Below are 27,151 nucleotides of genomic sequence, written 5' to 3' on the forward strand. Positions count from 1 at the left end.
CAACTCTGAAAAAACTACAATCTTTACTGTTTTTTTTTTACATTTTGGGCCTACTTACATTCCCGATTATGTCCCGCGTATCAAGCCACTGTATGCATGGATACAATCTACTTTTACAAAATATTGCTGGCTTCCAGAACTTTCTGCTATATTGCAATCTTTGCAGTGTGATCTTCCTGAATCTAAAGACTTACTGACACGTGACAACCACACAAACCTGGTAATAAGAATTGTGCCTGGTGCAGTCGGTTCCACATACTTGACGTTTAATGACGGAGACACAGTACCTATTGCTTACAAGTCACACTAGTACACTTCGGCTGAAATGCGTTTTTCTTCTGTCGAAAAAGTTGACTGCGGTGCAGATGACTATTCTAAAAGAGAGAGCGCTGTTGCAGGGGAAACGTATGTTGGTTGTTACACCGTATCCTGACCTTGAGGCAGTCACGAAAGCCAGTGTACCAAATGCTAAAGCTTTGCATCCACGTTGGATACAATGGGCAGCTTCCTGGACGTCTCCGGATGCCACGTTCATCTTTGATTCCTCATTGCAAACTCAGGAGTACTTATAGTATGAATTTGTTCATCCAGCTCCTTAGTCCTTGCGATCGCTTGAGGATTACCATTGTATCATTTACACTGACTGTTCAGAGCAACGGGTTCTAAACATGCTTAATCAGCTGCCTGTGCAATAGTGGTGGGTACCATGGTTAATGGCTGATTCAAGTCCGATGTCGTGCACTGCAGACATTAGTGGACTGTACCGCCCAGTTGGCAGAGCTACGTGCTCTGGTGCTTGCAGCAGAGTTTGCTGATCCTCGTGTGACTACTCTTATTGTAAGTGACTCTTACTATTGTGTTCAGTCTTTCAATGACAATTTATTCTTTTGGACTCAAAATGAATATCGCGATTCCAAAGGTAGCACAATCAAACAAAATGCTTCGGGTTCGAGTCACAGAACTTAAAGCATGTCTGCCTCACGTGAATGTAATTCATACTCTTGGTCACCAGTGCGTAGGGGTACACAATGTTGGTAAAAGTCTTACTGATGAAGCAGCAAAGATAGCAGTGGCGACATATTTAGTAGCAGCAGTTACAAGATCCAAAGGTAAGATTGATGACATTTTTTGCAGCTATCCCTGCAACAGAGAAGGGAGGTAATTACTCTAGATGTTTCCCTTCTAAATACTCTTATCATTTAAGTCCTGACGACGTAGGTGACAGATTGATTCCCTACACTGTAGAAAACCTGTAGCTAATCTAGCTCATAACCCAGCACTACTATGCTAAAAGCTTTGAAACTCTTAATTGCTTATATGCTGAATCAAACCCACCATATTTAAAAGGTTTACCACCTAAATTGTAAACTGGCTTAATTCTTTTTATTCCCAATAATTTATCCACAAAGCACATCAGTGTGGTAATTTTGCCTATTCTTTATGTCTATTGTATATACATTTCCCAGTGTATGTTAGTTGCCTATGGGGAGTAAACATTTCAACAGGTTAGTGTGAGAGACAGTTTCCTTCTATGAATAAAGGCAAACAAGTAGCAACATCTTTAACAACTGTCAACAGCGATCTTAAGGCCTTAAAGAGTCCACACAATCCGTTTAACTTCAATTTTTATTTTAACAAAACACTAGATGGCAAGTCTATGAACATGATTTTGTAGTTTAGGGATCTCAATATTAGAATGAGGTAGAAAACATTTGTTTTTTTATGAGGTGGGTGTTTTGGTTTTAGCTGCTGGCAGTTTACACAGCAGTCACTAAATGTAATCCTGGGATGCAGGATAATCTATTAAACAAATATATAGAAAAATGCTAATCAGATGTGCATGGATCCAAACGTATTTCTTTTGGAAAGAAAATAGACGACTGTTAATTACATGTAACACAATTGACTGAATGAGAAAAAATCTCCATTTAATTTCCCAAAGCTATTTTCATGTACAAGTTCTTTGTGTTGCTGCTAATTACAAAAATGATGAGCAATAAACCCCAAAAAAGGAATTCGCAAACATTCAGCAAGCAAAATAGAATCCTTTCAAATACACGCATAAGTATTAAAAAAAAAAATCAGGACTTTCGGACTGCATAGTAAATATGGCGCATAGTATAAGACTGAGAATCAAGTGCAAGAGTTTACCAACACAGTTTGCACCATTTACTTGCTAAACTTGAGAGTTTACGTAACACTGATCTAGGAATGGCTGTTGCCTTCTTCTGTGAACAAAACAAGATTTACTAACGGAGTGGACAGCCTGAAATTCGAGAAACTGATGAAATGTCAAATAACTTCATAATCTAGCAGAAAACATGGAGTAATGTAATTTTCGCAACAATAAAAATATATATACACATGTGTAGTTATATGAAGTTATGGCGGTCATTGAAACTCTACATTTCTGTTGCAACAATGCTGCACAACTCAGTAAAAAACAAAAACATGCTATATTAACTCATCTAGGAGTCATAGCATAAATAACAAGTGCTTGTCGACGTAGAAAGAAACATTATGCACAGTCAGGTTCACACTGTATAAAGCCAATATTCCAAGCATTCACAAGGTTTGAGAAGATAAAGATATCTAATACTCTAAGAGTAGCTTTCAAAATAAGAGCTTCCAGCACTAGAAAAAGATATACTCTGAATAAAAACGTGTAACAGCATAATCTGATGATGCACAAAAGCACTTTGTAAAAATATCTTTATTAGGGCTTATTTGTATAAATATTTAATCGTGAATCCAAAAGAAGTCTTCAATCTCTCAACACAATTGTCAACTTGAGATACTATTTTGCCCCCTATATGTTAACATTAGGGTGCCCATTTTCACCCTCATGAGATAGACTTCTGACAGGTCTGTGTTCTGGCTGAGATGTATTTGTGTTAGAGGAGAGAACCTGGAGAGCCCATGGCTTGTTTTGAGAATTCTCAAAAAGTCTTGCTTTAGAAGAAGGCATAATCAGTAGCTATTACAACACCTAAATCCTGCAGACAGAGCTTAAACGTAGAACGAATAAACAGTTGGAACAAACTGTTAGTATACCAAAGGTCCCCCTGAGTTTTTTATTCCATTTTAGGAAAAGGTCCTTGGAGACCATGTTAGTTGTATTATTTACTCCATACAATTCAGCTTTGAACACTCACTTCTATCCAAATGCAATAAAAACTGGCTCCTCACATATTCTAATCATCCCACATGTTTATTACGAATAGTTTCCCCTCCTTCGATTTCAATTTGTTCATAAATCCACTTGCGGTCACAGCGACATTCAGCTCCACATTTGTTCGAGCCGCAGTTAGGGCAAGCATAGAAGCAGCCTAGACAATCCTCATCAAGGCAGTCACAAAGATCCATTCCGTTGAAAAGGAGAAGTCCTTGGTTGTCATACACTTTACTCTTTGATGTCAATGTGTGTCTGTAATAGAAGACCCCAATTTAAATTTGCATACACAAATATGAATTTATTTTACGTTAAAGCATCAAAATAAGTTAAGACCTTGAGGAAAAACAGAATTTAAATAAACATGTTCTTGGTCTGATTTTTCTGTATTGCCAGATCAATGGAAAGATTATCTGGAGCCTCAATGACAGCACACACTCTTCTGCTTGGAATCCTCTGGTAAATAATCAAAAATGCCAATGAGTGTCATGCTGTGGGATCTAAAAGTAACTTTAATTAGTTGCATTAGGCTGAGAACCTAGGTTGAAATTTAAAAGCATCAGTGCTAAAATCTAACGAATGCGAGATAAAATATATTAAATACACCATGGAGACTCATAAGAGCAGACATGCCAATGACTTTAAGGGGTCTACATACAGCAAAGTTGGAAAAGTAAACCTGAAAGGCTCGCAATGAGCAAACCCTCAGGTAAACTTACTAGTATTGCCGAAAAAAAGACATCAATAAATGGGACTGGTAATATAAACAAGTGGTAGGTTATGCACCATAGGAAAACCTGAATTCTAAAAACAGCACGGAGGTTGTTCTTCCATTGCACAGTGCAAAAGTGGATGCCCCAGTTTGTCAAAAGCTTATCAGTTTAAGTCTACAGAAGCCAGAGGATGGGAGGCTCCTTATATTCCCATACTCAAGCCCATTCTCCACCCTGCTATTGAGATGTGAATACTCTCATCTGTCCTTGTTTTGTATTATAAGGTTAAGGGAGGTGTAAAATATTAAGGAGCGGCATACAGCGATAATAAACAATTTAAAGGAGAGCAACTCAACCTGAATTCCAAGTTCCTTTAGTCCAACTGACCTTTTACCAATAAGAACATTTTGCAGCTGATGAAGCATATGTTGTTGTGCTGGTCCAATTTAGGCGATAGTTACAGACCCAACTCTTTATAGAACTCTACATCACAATGTAGTAAACCATTAATTTGCTGCAGTACCTATCACTCATTGACTGTATGCTTAACTTTGACCCTCCTGGTGCTCCACGGCATTCTCAGCAAAGTTTGCAGTATGCAAATACCATATACGTACAATGATATCATGTCAATAATGGCAACTGACATGTTTAAATAGACTTAACAATCTGCTCCTATTCTACCAATAATAACCCCACTAATTAGTCGCTTTACTTCTCTCATTAATATTTAGTTTCACATTGAATTTAGAAAGAGATCACGACAGATTTGCCCCAATTAATGTCACAACTAGAGAAGCGCCAGGCAGAGGCAATTCAGGATTGGTTAGAATAAGCAGAATATCATCAGCACATAGTAGGCATTTCAATTCTTCTTGTACTACACGTGTATCTTCTAGCTAAGCTATCTAATCCATGGTCATACAGGACAGTGTCAATATTCAAGGCAGGGCTTAAAAACTCAACACAATGCCACTAGACCTACAGGTCAGTAACTTGGTTAAGTTGCTAGAAACAAGCTCTACACTCAGCCTCAACACCTTAAAGTAGGAGTAAAGTCTATATTTTAGGGGACAGATTTGTCAAACTTATTGTATTAAGCTTGGGCCTATGTCTAAATGAAAGCCTGCAACCTTTTCATGGCTCGTGATTTAGCACCATGGTCGCAGTTTCAAAAGTCAGCCGGGGCAGTTTGCCTTTAATCTTTTCGATGCGTATAAAAGGAGTATCAGGGAGTTGCTCAATAATAATCTGTAATGTGGCAACTTCACAGTGGCACCTACTAGGGAGACCATCTAATCTATAAATACCCATAGTTCAGGTGCAGTTATTCTGGGGTCGGAGTCACTTAGATATATGTAGATGTTTGGCTCTAACTTTGCACTGCCAAAAACTAGTTGGCATAATAGATGGGGGGCCCCGATAGGGAAAATATTATGCCTAACACTACAATTAAGTCAGTCACTAATCTGAAATAAGATTGACTCTTACCCAACCCTACGGATCCACCCTTCTAGGAGTTACGGAACATCTCCGGAACCTCCTGGATAATGGTCAAACGGTCGCGCTCGTACTTTTAGATCTGAGCGCGGCCTTTGATACCATCTCTCACGAAACACTCATCAAGGTGTTACACAGGAACGGTGTCCGTGGGAAAGCGCTCGAATGAATTCGGTCATTCTTGGCTCAACGGACCTTCCAAATAACATCGTCCTTGGCCTGTTCCGACACCTTTGAAGCCCCACACGGAGTGCCGCAAGGATACATTTTGAGCCCCCCGTTTTTTAACCTTTACCTCAGACCCTTGGCTGACCTAGCGGAGAGATCTGGTCTCACCCTCATGACCTACGCCGACGATTCTCAAATTATTTTCTCCCTGTCTGAATCTAACCCACTATCTCCATCCCTTCTCAAATTAGGGATTCAAAACATCCTTAATTGGATGACAAGAAATCAATTAAAGCTAAACGGAGACAAAACAGAGATTCTTCTACTAGGGAAACAACGAGACCTTTGGAACCCCTCACACTGGCCCAACCAGATGGGAAATGTTCCCACCCCAGTTACTCAAGTACGTAATCTGGGAGTCATCATGGATAGTTCTCTCGCCATGAAGCAACAGGCCAGCAAAGCTTTCGGCCTGTGCCTCACCATTATCAAATGGTTGAGGAAAATCCTTTGGATGCTGCCCTCCGCCACTCAAAAAACCGTAGTCAATGCCCTCATAACATCTTGGCTTGACTACGGCAATATTCTGTACTTTGGTTCCAACAAAGCGGTAGTCAGTCGGCTGCAGCTTGCCCAAAACGCAGCTGTTCGTTTACTGTGTAGAATCCCAAAAAAATGACGGAGTCTCGAGCTACTGTCGTGAGCTCCATTGGCTCAGGGTTAAAAACAGAATCCGCTTCAAAGCCCTGAACTATATGTTCAGAATCAAAGGAGGAATCGCACCCAAATACCTTTTAGCTTTGGCTCATCCTTATGCTCCAAAGCGAAACCTTCGATCGCAATCAGCCGCCAACTTCTGCGTGCCCAGATTTAAACTGGCTAGAATGGGTGGCAGATCCTTTGCCCATCTAGGACCATCCCTCTAGAACGCACTCCCTCTCTATATTCGAAAGGAGGAAAATCATGCTAGGTTCAGAAAGCACGTCAAGACCTGGTTATTTGATTAATATCCTGATTAACCAGTAATCCCCTGCCATCTTTATGATTTGTCTCGGCGCCGGGAAACCCTTTTTGGGTAGCTGTCGCGCCTTATAAGTTAAAAAAAAAAAACGGATGTGTACCAGGTGCAACTCTTGGATGTGGCAGATTATGGTTATCTCCTGCTGATATGTTGCATACTCTTCTCAAAGTCTGGCATCTTTGAGAAGCGATGATCCTTACAGATGCATGTAGTACTGCAAAGTTGCCCAATGAGAAGTACAATACCATCAGACATTACATGTTTTTGAACAAGCAGAACTCTTGCTTTCGGGTCTTGAACGTGTGCTTTTATACTGTAAGAGTGCACTATCAAGTCTATGCATTTGAAGTGCTGTTCGCTTATAAGCCCGAACACCTACACTTGTCATGGAGCCTCCATGCAGATATAACAGACTGCTCTTCAGCCATACCAACATTTAATAGAGATGTTAGGGAGAGGCAACCTCACATGTAATAAAATACAAAACTTGTTATCAAAACACATGAGATGCAGTGAATAGTAAAACTACACACAAATCATGAATTTGCATTTCTGTTTAAGAAGTGATGCAATTCTAATTGCAAGAAAAGGACTGTCGGAGCCAGAATACGGACAGCTAAATTCTCAAATATTCAACCAGCAGCATTTCAGGAAGTTCATGAGATGCACTCTGGGCAAGTGAATATAATCACCACTTGGATGCAGTAAAAAATTCAAAACCAGATCAACCTTCAATAAAATTTTGAGATTGTAAACTACTGAGAAGCTTTGAGTGCTGGGTAAGCAATTTTAAATATCAGAGCATACTATACAAGCTTCTTTAGAGCTTTTTGCAATTGCAAATATCTCTAACACCAGTGAATGCAAGTTAATTTTCTATAGAAAACCTTCAAGTTCATATTAATATTTTTGTGGTCTTTAGTTTTAGATTAAGTTCATTCTAGAGAGAACAGGTTCTTGTTCAGACTAATTTTATTTTTAATGTTTTTCTTTTCAGCCAATTTTCAAGGAAACCTATAAATGCTTTAAAAATAAATGTTGGTGGAACATCAATAGCATGTTTATTAATCTTTTTAAAATCTAGAATTTCTGTTGTAATAAGTTCTTTAAAAGAGGTTTTGTCTAATGACCTAGGATTGAAGTCTTGTCTTACTGATTATAAAAGAGATCAGGCTACTTAGATTCGTCAGTGCGATGCCATGTGTCGGCCACCACATCATTATATTCAGCATCAATCAAACAGTAGCTCCACCAATCAAAACACAAAGTGCCCATCAAAGGAGCAGAAACCACAAGGAAACTATAACATCACTGCTCCCAACCTGTACAGACAACCTCAACACAGTTGAGCTCACTACACTGTACAACAGGTCAATGGCAACTGCACTTGACCAACTAGCCCCCCTGAAACCGTAAAGAGAGAGATATCCCCTCCCGAGCCTGGCTCAATAATGACCTCAACTCCGAAAGACGGAAAGTAAGAGCCGCTGAGAGACTCTGGAGAGGGAATCCATCCACAACCAACCTCTCCCAACTCAGGAAATAACACAGTAACTATAAAAAACACATAATCAAGGAGAAAGCCACCTTTTTCCGGACCACACTAGACAAAGCTAAAACCCACCCTAAAGAGCTTTACAACATCATTCAGAAACAGACCTCCAAGCCCAACAAAGCTAACCCCCCTGCCTCCAAACTTCAGTGTAACAACCTGGCCAAATTCTTCAATGACAAAATCTCCAATATCAAGCTCTTCCTAGGCTCCCACCCTCAATCCCAAAACTGCAAATCCTCACCCTTAATGAAATCTAACACAACCGCAGTTCACAACATGCTCCCGGAAGCAGAGACCCCTCCTCTGTCTACCCCCAAAATCAGCACTCACCCTAGTCCCCCATTTCCCACCAAGCATTGAAAGGACATCTGACCTCCCACCGAAGAGGTAATTTCCAATGTGATTGCGAACTTCAAACCCTCCAGCTGCTACGCAGACACTCTACCCGCCTCCTTAGCTAAAAACCTCAACTAAAATCCTCAACCTTACCCTAACCCCACTGTGGACAAAGATTATCAACAGCTCCCTAATCAACGGACTGAAGCCCGACTGCCTCAAACAAGGCAAGTCACCCCCTTCTAAAAAAAAAAACTGATGCTGACCCGAATGACCTCAAAAACTTTCGCCCCATCGCCAACCTTCCTTTCCTAGCCAAAATCCTGGAGAAATGTGTTCTCTCCCAACTGAACCAACACCTGGAATCTAACAACCTACTTGGCTCACACCAATCCGAGTTCAGGAAGGGATGCAGCACAGAAACCGCTATACTGAGCATTACCGATGACATTCACAACTCCCTTGACTCCAACAGATGCTGCCTACTTGTCCTCCTCGACCTATCAGCTGTTTTTGACACAGTTGATCACAACCTACTCTTAGACGCCCTACAAAAGCGTGTCGGAGCAGATGGCAATGTTCTAAAATGGTTCTCCTCATTTCTACATAAATGACACCGACAGCTCCCCCTCAACTCGAGGCGTCCCTCAAGGCTTAGTCCTCTCCCCCACACTCTTCAACATATACATGGAACCGCTCAATACCATAACAAGCAAGCATCGCCTACCACTTCTATGCTGACGACACCCAGCTGTACATTGAGATCTCCTTCCTCAATGACATCCTCCGTCTCAACTTCACTCTTTCAAAAGTAGAAAACTGGGCAACACTCAACCACCTCAGACTTAACTAAGAAAACACTGAAATCCTTGTCTTCTCCAATCACGAACAACCCCCTCAGATCCAAGAACGGATAAACAACCTTGATTTCCTAAACTGCAGACTCACCCCAGCAAACTCAGCTAAATCACTAGGGATCTCTCTAGACCCAAGTCTCAACATGAGCTCCCACGTTAAATCCACAGCAAAAGGCGCACTCTACAACCTAAAACTCAACAAAATCAAACCTTTCATACCCCCGTATGACCTAAAAATCTCAACCCAATCTCCAGTGCTGTTCAGACTGGACTATGGAAATGCCACTCTAACGGGGACACCTAAAACACACACAGCCCCCATGAGAGCCACCCTAAACGCAGCAGCAAGAATGGTCACAGGTACCAAGAAATACAACCACATCACCCCTGCATTACGAGCCCTAAAACGGCTACCTATCGAAGCACGATGCGCCTTCAAAACTGCCTATCTCACCCATAAAGCCTTACACACAGGCAAACGGGACTACCTCGCTGCCAAACTTATAAAAGCGGGACAATCAAGAAACCTAAGACGCTCCAACTAGCTCCTCTCAACCCCCCCAAAAAGACAAACAAAAAGCCCCCTCAGGCACTTTCTCTGGGAATGCCCCAAAAATCTGAAACGCTCTCCCTATCCACATCAGGACTAATCCCTCCTTCACGATCTTCAAAAGACAACTAAAAGAATTTCTCCTCAACCGCCATCTCTATGCATCTGGCCACTGACCTCGATCTTTTTGACCTCCAGTACTCTAGATGCTACTCACTGTTTTCTAATGTTTAAGTGTTAGAATTGGGGGTCCATACTTGGTAGGGCCACGGGTCTCGGGGGGCCGGTATTCCTCCTTGCAGCGCTGGGGCAATCCACCCTCCTTTTCGGGGTGAGGCAGGCTGCCAGCCAATCCCTGCGCGGCTCGCTGAGGACGCGCCGGGCCACCAGCCAATCCCTTCGCGACTCCAGGAAATCCCGGCTGTGATGTCAGAGCCCGCTGTCCAATCCCAGCGCGGCGATCTGGGCGAGCCTCCCCTTCACTTCGCGGCTCCCGGTGCCTGGCAGATCTCGATGTTGGGGGCACCGGGGGACGCCGGGTTTTCACGAGCAGAGTCAGGGGCCCACGGTGCTCCTATTTAGTTCCTGAGCTCTGGCGAGGCTGTCTGTGGTTCGAGCTTGGGGAGGATACGAGCCCACGAGCTCCCGCAGCACCCTCTATCCCTCAGCACTTCCAGTCACCAAGTCATTCCCCCGCACACAGCAAGAAGGGGGGGAAGGCGGTGACCACGGCAGAGTATCTTTGTCCCTGGACTCTGGGGCCAGGAGGCTAGCTCTTCTTCTAGCCCTTGGAGAGTTCTTCTTGGCAGGAGGGGGACAAAGCACACAGCACAGTCCCAACGGTCCCTCTTAGGCAGGACAAGACAAGACAGCAGGTCAGCTTCCAGACACACAGCAATGGCAGCACTGTTCCTGGGGTCTTCTTACGGTGTCCTCTTCAGCAGGGCGTCTCCTCTTCAGTCAGAAGTAGTCCGAGTCTAAAGTACACGGGTCTTTCCTTTATACAGAAAATGGTCTTTGATGCCTTTGAGGTTTTGTGATTTAAGCACGGGTCGCCCTTGTCCAGGCTCTGGGAGTCTCTCGGTCCTGGGGAATCTTTCCCTTTGAAGCAGGGAGGCAGGGACATTCGTCATCCAGCTGACAGGGGAGCCGGTAACTCAAGAGGCAGGGTACAGCCCAGCACCACTCCTCCCCCTAACCTTCAGGGGCAGCCAGCTATCATCTCACCGCTGGAGTTTTCCCAGATCCTGTCACACTCCCTCGAACTCGCACACCCAGGTAGGCCCACAGGCAGACTGAACAGAAAAATAGTCACTTTTTAAAAGTGCTATTTTCAGACACCACATTCAAAAAACACCCAGGCTAAAAGTTGTATTATGAATTTCTGAGTCCGGAGAAACCAAGTTTGGATTCTCTATCTTGTTCCTGGGGGAAGATAGGCAGGTCCCCATGGGCCCCCACACTCCCCCCCCCCCCCCCATTCTGTCCAATGGGCAAGGTAGCCTGGCTACAGTGAAAAACGAGTTTAGCAGTAATCCACTACTGCCGCATGCCCCTTACATCTGTACAGGCCCTACTAGGAGCACTTGCACTTTGGCACTGATCAGAAGTGGCAAAGTGCCCAAAGCATCTAATCCAGCAAAACATTATCCAGCATTGAATCAACAACATAGGAGGTAGAAATTAGAAAGTCAGGGAAACCACGCCAAGGATGCCAGGTCTAACATTAAGTATGCTGTAATGTGCTTTGATACCCCGGGGTCTTGTAAGCGCTATATAAAACTCCAAATAAATATAAATAATTGTGTATGAGAGGTATTCCCAGACTAGGGTCACATACGCACAGTGCCACTGGAGTTAAGCTGCACCTAATTAACAAGCCTCAATTAGGGTCAAACCAGTTTTGAATTGCTCGTGTTCCAGTTAAGAGAGGACCTGGTCAGGCAGTTTGGGCTGGACTGCTCCCTTTGGAGCATGGTCAAGACTTATTTGCATATGGCTGGGTCCAAACTGAGGGGGTATGGTGTGCAAAATAACAATGAACTGGAATGTGGCCAGAGTAATTAGCAGTGGCTGAGATTAGATCAAGGATTGCATTCACCATTTATTTTTTTTTAACTACACCTTGATTCTATGGCTGCCCCGTCCACCCCTCCCTGTATGATCTGCAGTTTCAAGAGGTGTGAAGCAATTCCTGTGTAAAGTATGCTGCCGTAGTACAGCCTGCTGGTGATTAGTGCCTGGGTGACGGTTCTTCTGGTGTTGATCAGGAGCCAGATCGTGTGGAGCATGCAGAGTGTGAAAGCAGGCGCAGAATAATGTGTTGATCTGGTTTTTCATGGTGAGCTTACTATCTAGAATGATGCAGAGGTTGCAGGCATGGTCTGTCGGCGTGGGTGAGGGCCCTAAGTTGAGAAGGCCACCAGGAGTCGTTCCACGTAGAGGTGGTGGTCCCAAAGATAAGTACATTGTGCATGGTTTGAAGCAGTAGTCCTTCATACAGTCATTGACGCTCTGCTTGCACCTGTGGGGGATGGCCCTCGTAGTGGGGCGGGGGTCTTCAAATAGCGAGAGGATGAGCTTGGTGTCCTCTGATTAAAACAAGCATTTACAATGCAATAGGTCTCGCATTAGGAAAGTTTGAGCTATTGGTGTTGTAAATGACACATTTTTTATTTATGTGTTGGTTTTGAAAATAGCGAAATTAATAGCTTTGTCATTTACAATGCCAATAGGTCACAGCTCCTCTGAGTATCAGGCTAGTGCACTGAATCATGAAGGATTTTTCGGCCACCAGTGGGGCTTTAATGGATAGCCAAACATTCAAAAGAATTCCACGCTCTGGAAGCCTCTCTGGACTTTAAGGCCAAGACGGTTGTGCAAAAATAAAAGAAAGTATCACATTAAAAAATATGGACCACCACAAAGACATTTTGTAATCAAGGTATATAGAGACACAACAAAAAGTGCCTCAGGATCTGTGAAATTAGCAAGAAACTGAACGTTATTAGGTTTTGTTGATAAAACAGGACTTCTGGACTATATTACAACATGGAACAATAAAAATGCAATAGTGTATTCAGAGAATAAACAGCTTGGACAGATTCAACACACAGGACGTGTCTAAACACCATATATTTGTTTTGAAACTTTAAGTGATGAAAGTTTTGAAAAGATTAAACATACATAAATTTAAAGTAGCTTACATTATTTTCATTACTTTACTGACCTCACCTGCAGATGTAAATGCTTGGGAAAGTCTTGGGTATGCTTTTAGCCTGGAAAACCAAGAGATGGGGCTTTCTTTGACAGTTTTTTAAAGGACACCCTTTGAATTAGGAAAGCCTTAGAGAACGTATGCAAGATCAGACCGGTTTTTATTTCTCATGAGAGACTAGTAGCATACAATTCAGGTCTCAGTAAAGAGAAGCCCAAAGCAAACTACTAGTGAAGGAAATATTAAACAGGCTGCTTTAATCTGAGCTGCTTGGCAACTACCCAGTTAAAGTCTATAAAAGCCACCGTTACTGATGGGGGCAACATATTTTTGCAGATTTGGGCGACCTCTCTGGGCAAGGAATGAGCTGCTCATTTCTAACATGTGTTCAATGTCTGGCTCAGAAACATACGTTTCTTTACTTTTTGCACAAATTAAAATATGAAATTAAGTTTTCCACTCAGTATCCTTTGTGAATTACCAAAGGATATTAAAATAAATTTGGTTGAGTGGAAAAAGAGGTACAAGAAAGAAACGGCATGAACATATTCTGGCCATGAACATCCATCCTGTGGTAGCAGCAGGGCAGGGTCTTGCACTCGAGCCTGCACAACCTACACCTCTCCATGCTTGGAGACTGAACGGTGACAATTGGCGGCTTTTGATCTTCCTTCCGAAGTAGTAGTGTCATTTTGGCAGCCAGACCAAACAATCTACGCGGGGTGCTGGGAGAAGTTTTGTGGTTTTGGAGTTGTTCTCGAAACAGCAAATTATTTCTGACTTTCTTCTGTTTTCCAATTTCCAATTTAAAACATTTATAGAGCGCAGCATGCACCGAACGGTTTCTTGGCGCTAGTGGAGGGTTTGGCAACAGAGGCAAAGTAGGAACCTGTCGTAGAGCAGGTAGGGGAAGTTACACGGAGAAGGCCTGTTTGAAAAAGATACGTTTTTAGTTCCTTGCGAAAAGAAACATAATGAGTAGCCGAACGAAGGTGGTCGGGGAGGGAGTTCCAGAAAGTGGGGGCTAAGGTGGAAAAGTTGGTCCACCCCACTTTTTACGTCTGAAACGTGGGATTTGAAGGAGAGACTTGGAAGAAGAGCAAAGCTCTCTGGTGGGGACGTATTCTTTTATTAACGAGGAAATAAAAGAGGGGGCAGTGCCTTGGCGGGCCTGGAAAACCATGCAGCCGGTCTTAAAAAGGGAACGTTCTTTAACAGGAAGCCAGTGGAGCTCCCTGAGGAGGGGTGTGGAGTGGTGGTAGCATGGGAGGCCAAAGACCAGCAGCCTGGTTTTGGACCATCTGGAGCCTCCGCAGGCTGTATGCTGGTATGCTGTTGTAGAGGGCGTTGGCATAGTCCAGCCGTGATATCACCAATGCGGCCATGATCAATTTGAGTGCCTGGGGGGAAAAGAAACGAGAGACAGTGCGGATAGTTCGGAGGGTGAGGAAGCAGGAGGAGACTACAGAACTGATTTGTGAATGGAGGGTGAGCTGATTGTTCATTTTGACCCCCAGTGTTTTGACCGTGGTTGAAGGAGTGGGAGCGGGACCAAGGGAGGAGGGCCAGAAGAGAGAGTTCCAGGGACTGGAAGAACCACCGGTGAGAACCAACTCTGTTTTATCCGGGTTCAACTTGAGATGGTTGTGGTTCATCCAGTCCCTGATGAATGTCATAGTGGACTGGAAGTTAGAGACAGAGAGGGGAGAATAGGATAGGTCAAAGATGAGCTGGAGGTCATCCGCGTAGTTGTACACGGTGACCTCCAGCTGCTGAAGAGCGAAAATGAGAGGAAAGATATAAAGATTGAACAGTAAGGGAGACAGAGAGGAGCCCTGGGGAACACCACAGGTGACGGGGAGTGAGGTGGTTGTGAAGTCTCCTAGCCGGACCGCCTGGGTGCGGTCCCTCAGGAAGGAGGAAAGCCACACCAGGGCTGATCCCTCAATTCCAGCCGCCTTGATATGGGAAAGTAAGATGGTGTGGTCCACCGTATCAAAGGCGGCGGAGAGATCGAGGAGTACCAGCGCCTGGTGTTTGTTATGATCCATTCCCTTCCTGAGGTTGTCTAGGACCGATACCACGACTGATTCGGTCGAGTGCCTGGGACGGAAGACGGCCTGGCGGGAAGCCAGTCCCCCATTAGCCTCTACGTGGGCGCCGAGTACCGCGATGACATGGCGCTCCAGCACCTTGCCCAGATAGGGCAGCAGGGAAATAGGGCGGTAGTTGGCTGAGATGGACGGGTCAGCGCCAGGCTTCTTTAAAATGGGCACTATGGTGGATGATTTGAGCGCAGGGGTCACTACTCCCTGCGCTAGGGAGCTATTGAGGAAAGTAATGGGGGGTTCAGGACAAGAGGAGTAAATTAGTTGCAGGATTCGCGCCGGACAGATGTCTGCCGGAGAACCCGACTTTACTTTGGGGAGTATCTCCAGGAATACTTCCTCAGTGAGGGGGGGGATGAAGGTAAGATGATTTTGAACAGTGGGAGGAGAAGGATTAACAAAGGCAGACGAGAGGGGGGGATGTTGGCCTTGATGGTTACGATCTTGTCAAGAAAGTAAGTGTTAATTTGGTCGCATAAAGGCTGGGATGGGGGGGATTTGGGGTGAAGCTCTATCAGAATAGGCCAGGTCATTCACTATACCGAAGATTTCCCGGGGTTTGTTTTCGGCTGACATTATTTTTGTTGAAAAATAGGAGGTTTTGGCGGCGAGGATTGCAGTCTTGTATTCGGCAAGTGATGTGAGATAAAGGGTTTTTAGTGAGGGGCAGTAATTTTTTCTCCAATGCCTCTCTGCCTGTCGAACGGTCAGTTTTAACTCTTTTAGGTGGTCGTTGAACCACCTGTTCGACTCCTTGGGTCGCCGGATGGAAATGCGACGCAGGGGAGCCACTGAGTCACAACCTCCAGCCAATCAGGCATTAATAGTGTTGGCTTGAGAGTCGGATGGAAGACCAGAAAGGGTCGGAATGGAGTTCCGAAGCCGGGAGGTCAAGATGGGAAAATCAACTCTGTTCCAATTTCGCGCCCAGGTATTTTTGGCATGTGGGACTTTGGATACCGGGTTGAGAGAGATGGAGAAAGAAATAAGGGCATGGTCGGTTCAACGACAGGGAGATACAGTCACCGGGGAAACTGGAAGGTTGAGGGACCAAACCTGGTCCAGTATGTGACCGTGAGAGTGAGTGGGGACAGAGATGTGCGGCACAAAATTCAGAGAGAGAAGAGACTCAGTGAATTCTTTCGAAGCGGTGCACTCAGAAGGGTCCGAGGGCCAATAATTGAAATCCCCTAGCACCAAGAACGAAGCGTAGTTGACCACCAGGTTGGCCAGCAGGTCTTGAAAAGCCGGTAAGAACAGAGGCGAAGACTGGGGAGGGCGGTACATTAGAAGGCAAGTAATGGGGGGGGAGAAGACGAGGGAACGGACTGTAAGGAATTCAGTGGAGGGGATGGGGGGAGAGGGAAGGGTTTGAAAGTTCAATTCCGACCGAGCGATTAACGCCACACCACCGCCAACCCTGCATCTTTAACCCAGAAAAGCCTTTATGTGGCAAAAGTGGAGTTATTTGTCATCTTTCAGCCTTGTTACATCTTGCCTGTACCTGATCAGCCACCTGGTGAATTGCATTTTCTTAACCCCTTCGCTGCGTTTGTCAGCCAATGGCCGTCGCGAGCACTACCTCCGTAGTGCCGCGCACGTCCGTTGGCCGACGCGTGCTGCGGAATTGCCGCAGCGGTTAAAGAACTGACTCTTATGGTCTTGCCAACTCTATTTCTGATGCCTAAATGGGACCACAACTTGGTTCTCACTTTGTGTGGACTCCATTTGAGCCAGTGACAGCTGTTCTCTCCAACTGTTCAGCCAGAAAACGGCATTCTTCATAGAGATAACGTCAGCTCGTTGCATGAGTGAATTGCACTTTTTTTCTGCCAGTCAACCATACACAGATTTTTTTCCAGACAAGCTAGTGCTTGGGACCAAGCCTGAATTCTTTCCAAAGGTGGAGGATCAGCTCTTTGTAGGGTTGTTTGGAGGCAAAGAAGGGAAAAACTGTGCAGAAACTATCCCTCTCCAGAAACTAACATTGTATCGCATAGGTCTAGAAAGGGACCCAGACGTCTCCTCCAGGGCAGGACAGACCCGACGGGAGCCACACAGTGCCATCTTTGACAAACTAGGTAATTTATGTGAAAATGGATCCAATATTAGTGTATTCACATAGTGAGTAATATGTGGTTAGAGAGAGTATCCACAAAAAAGAGCATTGCTGAAGGCAAGTTATTTGTTCTTAAGGCAGAGCAACAATTCAGCAAGCCCCAACAGGACTAATCCCCGACTGTTGAAAGAGACACTCTTTGTATACTTATCGGAAAAGCCAGGTTTTGAGAGATTGTCTACATTTATTGCAACTTGAAGCCATTCGAATCTTAAGAGAAAAGGAGTTTCAGACATTGGTGCAAAGACTGAAAAATTGGCACTTCCAATTCGCTCTTTTCTTTTTTCTTTTAACTCCGCTACCAACAGAAGATTTTCACAAGAGGAAATCAAAACACTTTTGGGAGAGTATTTCCTAAGAAGGGATGTAATGAAGGCAGAACTTTTGCTTTTTCGAGATTTAAAGAGGATGCGCCCTATTTTAACGGGAAGCTAGTGGAAATCCCTCAATAGAGGGGTAATGTGGCAGCATTTGAACTGCCGGAGTATTAGGCAGACTGCCTGGTTTTGGACCCTATAAAGGAGAGTCAAATAAAGGTAGAGAGAGTAATGTAGCCTAGATATGACCATGGCAATTAAATCTTGGATGAGGCGAGGAAGGTGATTTTCTGATCCTGCGGAGCAGAAGGAAGCAATGAGAGATCACAACCCCAAGTTGAAGTTTCACTGAAGGCTCGCTGTCAATAAGGATGCCAGGAATGTTTACAGATTACGCAAGGGACCGGGATCTCCCAACTCGGAAGGCCGAAATGAGGCTTTCTGCTCTTCAGTTTGAACCCATACATCTGGCTAGTATGCCAGTCTTTGCATGCTTCTATCGTTCATATTTTTCTGCCCTCTGGCTATAAGTGATACAAACAGGAGTGTACAAGGTCTGGGAGATGTATTTTTTCTGTTGAAAGCCCAAGGACTCTTAGTGAGCACACTCTACGGCCTGAAACATGTTTTTAAAAAAAGTGGCCTGAAACATGTTTAAAAAAAAAGTGAAAAGGGCAATAGGGTCATTATCCCCATTTTTTCCCCACCCATTAGTTTTTAACCATACCTGAACAATGACTAATAAGGGGAAATCTTGGTTGTTGAAGGTATTTTTTATTCTCTTATACCCCGGCTGCTATTAAATATTCAAAGTAATCCCTGAAATATGGTTGCGCCCACCCAGGTTTTTAGGGACAAAGAGGAGACCCGATAATTAAGCATGTGAGTAAGAGTAGGTGAGGGTCTTATAAAAGAAATCTTATTTTGGAGCAGACGGTGACTAACTAGGTATGCCCGACCAGTAAACAGTGGGCGAGGATACCTTTTTGTGTATTTTTTTTTATCATAAATCTTTTTATTAAACAGGCTCATCATACATTACAAGTCACTTGCATTTTACCATTAATCAATTTACATGCTGCATTACAGTGTGGTGGGGTCGGGAATCCATAGTAACACAAGAGTCATTTGAAGCTTTTTCTCACTGTATGGGGCATAAATCACACTCGGTTTGCTCTCTCAGGCCTAATAGTTTGTAACGACGTATCGGAGAAATCACAACCACCCCTATAAACCTATGTATTCCCGCCAGGGGACCAGATCTTTTCCCACTTTCTAATGCACACTCTGCTTTTATTAATTACTTCCTCTGTTCTTTGGCACCAGTCTAAATCAGCCTCCCACTCCGCCACTAATGGGGGACATGTAGCCCCCCCACCGGCGTGTTAGGTTTCATTTTGCTTCTCCTTCGGGCAATGCTAGCCAGTCCATTATGCCGGGCCAGTCTTCCTATCCCGTATCACCAGCAGTAGCCACTTAGCGTCCATAGGCACTCTCACCCCCCAGGACATCACTGTCGTCAACCTGCCCGAATTAACAAATCAAGGGGTATTCCCATAAGATGTGGTAGAAGGATCCTCTTGCTAACATCCCCTCACACACTGCGGTGTATGTGCCATTCGTCATTTATGTAGCAGGGTAGTATGAACGGTGTAAGACTAAGTTGTATTAGCCTAAATCTCGCATGGACCGCAATGTTTCTAGGGCTTTGTAGTGCTTCTACCCACTCTTCAGCATCAATATTGCCTACGTCGTCTGTCAATGCAAGTCTGAGGGGGCCCATTAGTGTATATTTTTGATAGTGATGGGCAGCAACCATTACTATTACTTTCTTGAACACCCGAAGCACACTGTAAAATTGAAGTTGGTTACAGAGAACTGAATGTGCTTGTGGCCTACCTGAAACAACAGGGGACTCCTGTGGGATTTCAGGACAAGGCAGCAAAATATTGAGAATAGGGCGGAAGGCAGCAAAATATTGAGAATAGGGCGGAAGCCTCCTCTCTTCAGAAACAAGAGGAAACTGGAGTTTCAGGTAGGTTGCTCCCCCTCCGCACAGCATCGCCTGTGCCCGTTCTCTCCCTCGCTGCCCCAGTATCTCTGCCCAGTTTCCCTTCTGCTCCCCTCACTACCCCGGTGTCTCTCAGCCCGTTTTTGCCTTCTGTTGCCAAGCTGCCCCTGCATTTCTGTGACCTTTGTGCCCTCTGTGCCACTCGTTTCCCCCCGTTTTTTGTGACCGTCTCTACCCTTTCTTGTACCCTCTGTGCTACTCGTTTACCCCCGTTTTTTGTGACCTTTTCTGCCCTTTCTTGGGACCTTTTTGCCTCTGTGCCATTTGTTTCCCCCCGTTTTTTTGTTACCTTTTCTGCCCTTTCTTGTGACCTTTTTGCCTCTATGCCACTCGTTTCCCCCCGTTTTTTGTGACCTTTTCTGCCCTTTCTTGGTACCTTTCTGCCTCTGTGCCACTTGTTTCCCCCTCAATTGATGTGCCCTTTTGCCTTCTGTTTTCTTCGTCCCCCCTTGACGCTACGTCACCGCCCCCCTGGCAGCCCATTCGCTGCCCCCACCTCCCGACTCCCAGCTGCTCCTCCTATCTACCCATATAGGCCGGCCGCTGCGCGGTGAGGAGAGCGACCCTTGACCCTTCCAGGTAGGTTGCTCCCCCTCAGCACAGCACCGCCTGTGCCCGTTCTCTCCCTCGCTGCCCCGTGTCTCTCTGCCCGGTTTCCCTTCTGCTCCCCTCGTTGCCCCAGTGTCTCTCTGCCCGGCTTTTCCTTCTGCTCCCCTCGCGGCCCCAGTGTCTCTCTGCCTGTTTTTGCCTTCCGTTGCTTAGCTGCCCCTGGATTTCTGTGACCTTTCTGCCTTCTGTGCCACTCGTTTCCCCTGTTTTTTTGTGACATTTCTGCCCTTTCTTGTGACCTTTTGATTTCTGTGCCTCTCGTTTCCCCCGTTTTTTGTGACATTTCTGCCCTTTCTTGTGACCTTTTGTTTCTGCCCTTTCTTGTGACCTTTTGTCCTCTGTGCCACTCGTTTCCCCCCGTTTTCTGTGACCTTTTTGCCCTTCCTGCCTTCTGTGCCACTCGTTTCCCCCCGAATTCTTGTGACCTTTTTGTGACCTTTCTGCCCTCTGTGCCACTCGTTTCCTCCTCAATTGTTGTGCCCTTTTGCCTTCTGTTCCTTCGTCGCCCCTCACCGCCCCTGCAACTGCGTCCCCTGTGGCTCCGCTCCCCTGACTGCCAATTCGCTGCCCCCGCCTCCTACCTCCTCCTCACTCCCACCTGCCCACACATGCCGGCCGCTGCGTGGTTGCGCCGCTGGCGCGTGGCAAGCCTGTCTGCGCTCGCCCTCACCAGAACCCCTGGCCCCCGCACCCGCCACGACGCCAGCACTCTGCACGCTCTCAAACCCAGACAGACCCACAACTGCTTCAAGGCCGCCCCGAAACGCACACACGGTCGGTCCATCCACCTGCCGGAACTGCAGCTACACCAGCCACAGAGCCGACAAACCACCCGCCATGAAAGACCTCAACGACGTCCGATGCATACTACTGAACACCCGCTAACATGCCGTCGAGCTCTGGGACCTGTTCAACACAACCTCCCCAGACGTCTCCTTCCAGACAGAGACCTGGTTGAAGAACTCTTCCGCACCCGACATCGCCATAGCCATCCCAGATGGCTGCAAGATCCCCCACAGAGACCGCACCAACGGAGTAACAGGAGGAATCGCCATCTTCCACTAGAACAACATCAGGGTCTCGACTAGCACAGACAACGCACTCAGCACCACAGAACACATGCATTTCCAGATCCACACAGACCCCAACTCCACCCTCATCTACCATCCCCTGCCCCCAGTTCAGCGATTCCATTGCCTACTTCATCAGCACGCACGCCCTGACCTCCACAGACTACATCCTCCTCGGAGACCTAAACTTTCACCTGGAGAACAACAACGACAACAACTCCACAACCCTGATCGATAACCTCGCCAACCTCGGACTGAGACAACTCGTCACAACGCCCACCCACTAAGCCGGCCACACGCTCGACCCAGTCTTCTCCTCAAGCCCGCACGTCTCAGTCAGCCACTTCACCTTCCAGAAACCCACCACACACCACCGCACCAAACAGATCCACCGCTGCTGCTGGAGCAAAATCACTGAAGACCAACTACATGCAAACCTTGCTCTCAGTCCACCCACCGAAGCCTCCAACAGCGGCGTCGCTGCCCACAACCTCAGATGCTGGAACGAGGACTGCGCAAACACCCTCGCCCGCTGAAGAAACCCCCCCCTCACAGAGACACCAGCAAGAGGGCCAGCTGGTTCACCCCATAACTCCTAGATTCCAAGCAAGCCTGCCGGAAACTAGAGGAGAAATGGCACAGTGAACAAACTACGGACAGCCACGCAGCACACAAGGATGCCGTCCGCAACCACCACCACCTAATCAGGATGCCAAGAAGACCTCCTTCAAAGACAGCCTTAACAACAACCCACACAACAGCAAGGAACTCTCCAACCCTAGCTCCAACACCAACACCAACACCACCAACACCATCCCGGCGTCTCAAGCCCTATGCTACTCCCTCGCCACTTTCTTCCACCGCAAGATAGCAGACATCCACGACAGCTTCAACACCCAGACAACCCCAACAGACAGCAACATAACAGACCCTCCGCACACCATCGACCACATCCCCTTGCTAGCCTGGACCAGCGTGAGCGTCGATGACACCATCAAGACCATGAGCACAATCTACTCCGGCTCACCGTCAGACCCATTCCAGCACCACGTCTTCAACAAAGCAAGCAGCTCCATCGCACCCCACCTACGCAACGTCATCAATCTCTCCCTTGAGCTGGAAACACGCCAAGATCAACGCCCTACTCAAAAAACCCAAGGCAGACCCAAGAGACCTCAAGAACTTCCGACCCATCTCTCTGCTCCCCTTCCCGGCCAAGGTCATCAAGAAAATCGTTAGACAGCTAACCAGATACCTCGAAGAGAACAGAATCCTGGTACCTTCCCAGTCAGGGTTCCGCAGCAACCACACCACCGAGACCGCCTTCATCGCAGCCACCGACATCTTGACCCTGCTAGACAACGGGGAGCCTGCAGCACTCATCCTCCTAGACATCTCTGCCGCCTTCGACACAGTCTGCCACCGCACACTATGTGCACACCTCCACGCCGCAGGGATCCGAGACAAGGCTCTGGAATGGACCACCTCCTTCCTCTCCGGCAGAACCCAGAGCGTCCGCCTCCCCCCGTTCCGAAGCCTCCAAGATCATCAGCGGCGTACCTCAAGGATCCTCCCTCAGCCCAACACTGTTCAACATTTACATTGCCCCACTCACACACGTCGCCCAACAGCACAACCTCAACATAATCTACGCCGACGACACTCAACTGATCCTCTCCCTCACCAAGGACCCCATCACCGCCAAAGTCAACCTCCATGAAGGAATGAGGCAGTTGCCAACCTGGGAATCATCCTCGACTCAACGCTCTCAATGACCAAGCTTCAACACCCTTCGCATGATCTACAGATGGATCCCGACAGATACAAGAAAGACAGTCACCCAGGCCCTCGTCAGCAGCAGACTCTACTACGGAAACACCTTCTACGTGAGAGCCCCGACCAAGCTCAATCAATCAACTACAACGCATCCAAAACACCTTGGCACGACTGTTCCTCGATGTACCACGACACGGCCACATCATCCCCCACCTGAGAAACCTACACTGGCTCCCTGTCAACAAGAGGATATCCTTCAAGCTCCTCATCCACGCACACAAGGCACTCCACAAGACCGGCCCAGCCTACCTCAACAGATGTCTCTCGTTCTACACCGCCAGCTACGCTCCGCCGACCTCCCACTCGCCACCGTCCCGCGCATACGAAGAACAACCACCGGGAGATCCTTCTCCCACCTCGCCGCCAACACATGGAACACCCTTCCACTGAGACTACGACAGACCCAAGACCTGCTGACCTTCAGGAGGATACTAAAGACCTGGCTGTTCGATCAGTAGCGGACCCCACCTCCCCCCCACCCAGCGCCTTAAGACCCTTGCGGGTATGTAGTGCGCTTAACAAATGACTGATTGGAGTAGCAACAAGCCCAAGTCCAGACTTCTGATGCAAACACCAACTCTATGGTCCCCCTGTCTAAGAGGGCCTGAACTTCCCCTCGTAGAATGAACAAGTGGTCAGCTCATTGCCCCTGGAAGCCTGGGTGGTGGCGGCCAGATGCCTGGCCTCTTTCTAGAAAAGTTTGAAAGCACTGTTGCTGCTGAGGAAAGGTCTGTTATGGGCTCTGCTGTAATTTCCTGCAAAAGCCTGGAAATGGGAAAAAAAACTAACCGGGCAGTGGTAGCCCGAGGCAGTGCCTAGTTTCCTTGCTCTCATTGAAGCTCTCCAATCCAGAGTACGCCTGGTCCAGACTGCCCTACCAAAGCAGATGTTAGTGTCCAGGCTCTTGAGCATCTATGCTTCAGTGCCAGTTCCTCTGGTTGTAGCAGACGCAGTAGGTGATAATGGCTAATGCTCCCATGGGCCACGGTTGCCTATAGCGTATGCCTGCTATTACCATAGAGGCCCCGCCCCCCCCCCCCCTCACTTCTAAGGAGTACCTTTCAGGCACCACTACAATTAGTCTAAGACCAAGATTCAGGGAAATTTCCCCCTGTCTTTTTGAAGCATTTTTTGTCTAAACTAATATGTTTTCATATTACACCAGGCCCTGATGACACGCTGAGGATCCCCTTCTAGACCAATAGGGTGTGTAACATGTCTACCCCACTCACTGCACGTACTATCTAAACCAAACTATATGTTCTCATTAGTGGAAAGTAACAGTTAGGTTTCCGTTTTCACTCTACCCGGTGGACCCAGGAATAAAAACCTTTTTGGGCACTAGCAAGGTACTTTTAACTTACTATTTCACTAGCTCCACACACCTGCACTTACCATTATGGCGTTTTTACAAAAAGTTCTCCGCTAAAGAGCCTCTCGCAGGGCCCATGGAGTATTGCAGCACCGACCCCACGAAGAGCAAAAATGCCCAATGATGAAGCATGACACCTTCACGGGTGCGTGAGGGCAACTCTTCCAAAAATGGAAATTCCCCTGACCTATACATCCATCCTAAGACAAACAAAATATCTAATCCCCCCTTTGTTTCGCATCCCCGACCATCACCCTGTCTGCAGCCCAATGAGCCGGAATACCCTTTAGGAACAGCTACCCCTGAATGTTATACATACGATCTTGACAGATACTTAGTCTATAGGTATAGTATATTATTAAAAATGTGGATGTAAAACAATCATTCCATATGCCTAAAAATCATTTCTATTATTTAAGCACCTACGCTGTTTTCGCAAATACTCCCTTGCTAATATGCACTGCTCTCCAAGGTTTCTTTGCCATAAATATATCCTCTGAACCCATAGTTTACTTAGCCCCCTAATTTTAATAACTCGTTTTACAAAAGGAAAACGGTTGTTGATCTTCGCTTCATTAGGGAAGATGAATGCTGTAGTTGCTTGATGGCAACAACTTTCTCTGCTACTCATCAGTGCCTTGAGTCAAACACATTAAACCTGTTGGCTCAAATTACTGAGACTGTTGAAAGGCTGTAGAGGTGCTGTGGGATAGGCAGGCTCTAAGACAAAGAGAAGCTGTTAGTTCAAAGTAAATCTGAGAAGTTCAGACACCTGCTAAGGACATGGTGCTCAGGAGCTGACATACAAATCTTGTGGACCTGTAGTGTCATACAATTATATTGGTCACAAATATAGAATAGACTGCATACAACTTGTAGCTTGCTCTATGAACCCTCTGGCTTTAGTACTACTATATTATACATTGCACACTGAAGGCAACATATATCACTGGAAAAGATGGATTGAAACATAGGTTATTGCCAATATAGCCACATTAAGAAAATTGAAGACAAGCTCCTCCGGAACATGCAGATTTGATATGAAATCTGGCAGCTGCGTCATCCCATGAACTAGCGATATACACATCACATAACCATGATAGATTTTTGACTACATATGGGGCCCTTTTTATATCCTTCTAATCTGAATACATATTAATAAAACACGGACTTGGCAAAAATTAACACTTGAGTAGTGTGAATAATTCTGCGAGGTATACTGAAAAATAATGCAAAAATGTAAATAAGTGCATGGCCTTCAATAAAAGTCCAGCAATGGGAACACATGCTACTATGAAGCCAGTATTTATGCTTCAAGTATGTGGATGAATTATTGCATTCGGTCACAATAAGGGGTCTTTGCCCATCTTTTTGACGCCTTACTTGGAAAAGTACAGATGCATGTAGTGCAAGATTACATTATGTGATATTCCCTCATGTTTGTAGCTGTAACGTGTATTGGCTGCTTTTTACACAAGTTATACTCATTCTTGTTCCTTATCAATCCCTCCCACCAGCCTCTCTTCGCAGATTTCTCACACCTCCCTTTCGTATCTTAGCTTGCATTTATTAGCTGACAAAGATGAGATTTGGTTTCTTCCTCATCTTTCTGGGTCTTCGCTCTTTTTATCATTGGTGTATATGCATGAGACTGTCTAATACCTGTGTACTATAACCTATCTAGATAAAGGGCTTGTAGTTGCACTTATCAAAACATAATATGTATACCGTTAAAAGTAAAAAGTTAGGTTTTTCAAAAAGTGATAAGATAAAGGAGGGTACATAAAGTTCTTACGATACAAATGTCATCTAAACAATGTATTAAAATGCTATGATGCAATGTGAAGCATTAGACAGATACGAATTACGAAGTAAAAAACATGTAGTCATGATAGAAGTGCTATTATTTTGGGAAATTCGTGCAGTTGGAAGTATCTTTAAAATGATTGAATTCTTTCTGGATTTAAACAAAAAACTCTACTTATGTTTTAGATGTCTTGAGCAGCAAATATTATGAAGGCTAAGATGCCATAAAATAAAGATCTAACATAGATGATCCAAAGCCCAATCAGACTTTACACAAGCCAAAAACTGATTCACCCTTTCACGGTAATGAGAATCTGTGGGGTGGTTAGGGCAACAGGCTATTTGGCCGGACTGCAAAAGAATACGATGTAAAAATTTAAACATTTATCAGCCTTATCATTTTCGCTATCACACTTCCCTACCATTTGTGTGAAATATGCTGAAAAGAGAATAGGTAATAGAAATGGGTTGTGACATGAAACTGGTTAGGATGCTCTGATGAAAGAAAATATATTCCCACACTGAACCATGTACAGAACATTAATTTAAATATGCAGTAAACGTTATGCCACTTTTCCTTTAGTCATTCACTGTCCAAAAATATATACATCACAATTTACATGCATTGTTCTATGATCCAAACTCTGAGGGCTTGAACAGTAGGGGGTGGATTACATACTACACGAAGATACAGTAACTGATTTTTCCAATGGCATATTCGATTGCTAACTACCACAGCTTACATTTATTGGGA

General features: G+C 45.6%; 1 protein-coding gene across 1 annotated transcript in view; it reads right to left on the bottom strand.

The window, feature by feature from the left end:
- Positions 1 to 1,608: 1,608 nt before the first annotated feature.
- The window catches only part of ARL14EP (ARF like GTPase 14 effector protein), a 57,270-nt gene continuing 31,727 nt past the window's right edge, over positions 1,609 to 27,151 (bottom strand). The window contains exon 4 of the mRNA XM_086959470.1: positions 1,609 to 3,427. Within this exon, the coding sequence (XP_086815596.1) occupies positions 3,199 to 3,427 (229 nt within the window). The 3' untranslated portion in view covers positions 1,609 to 3,198. The remainder of the gene's footprint in view (positions 3,428 to 27,151) is intronic.

This window comes from Lissotriton vulgaris, chromosome 2_2 (assembly GCF_964263255.1).
Source record: "Lissotriton vulgaris chromosome 2_2, aLisVul1.2, whole genome shotgun sequence".
In the NCBI taxonomy this organism is placed as follows: Eukaryota; Metazoa; Chordata; class Amphibia; order Caudata; family Salamandridae; genus Lissotriton; species Lissotriton vulgaris.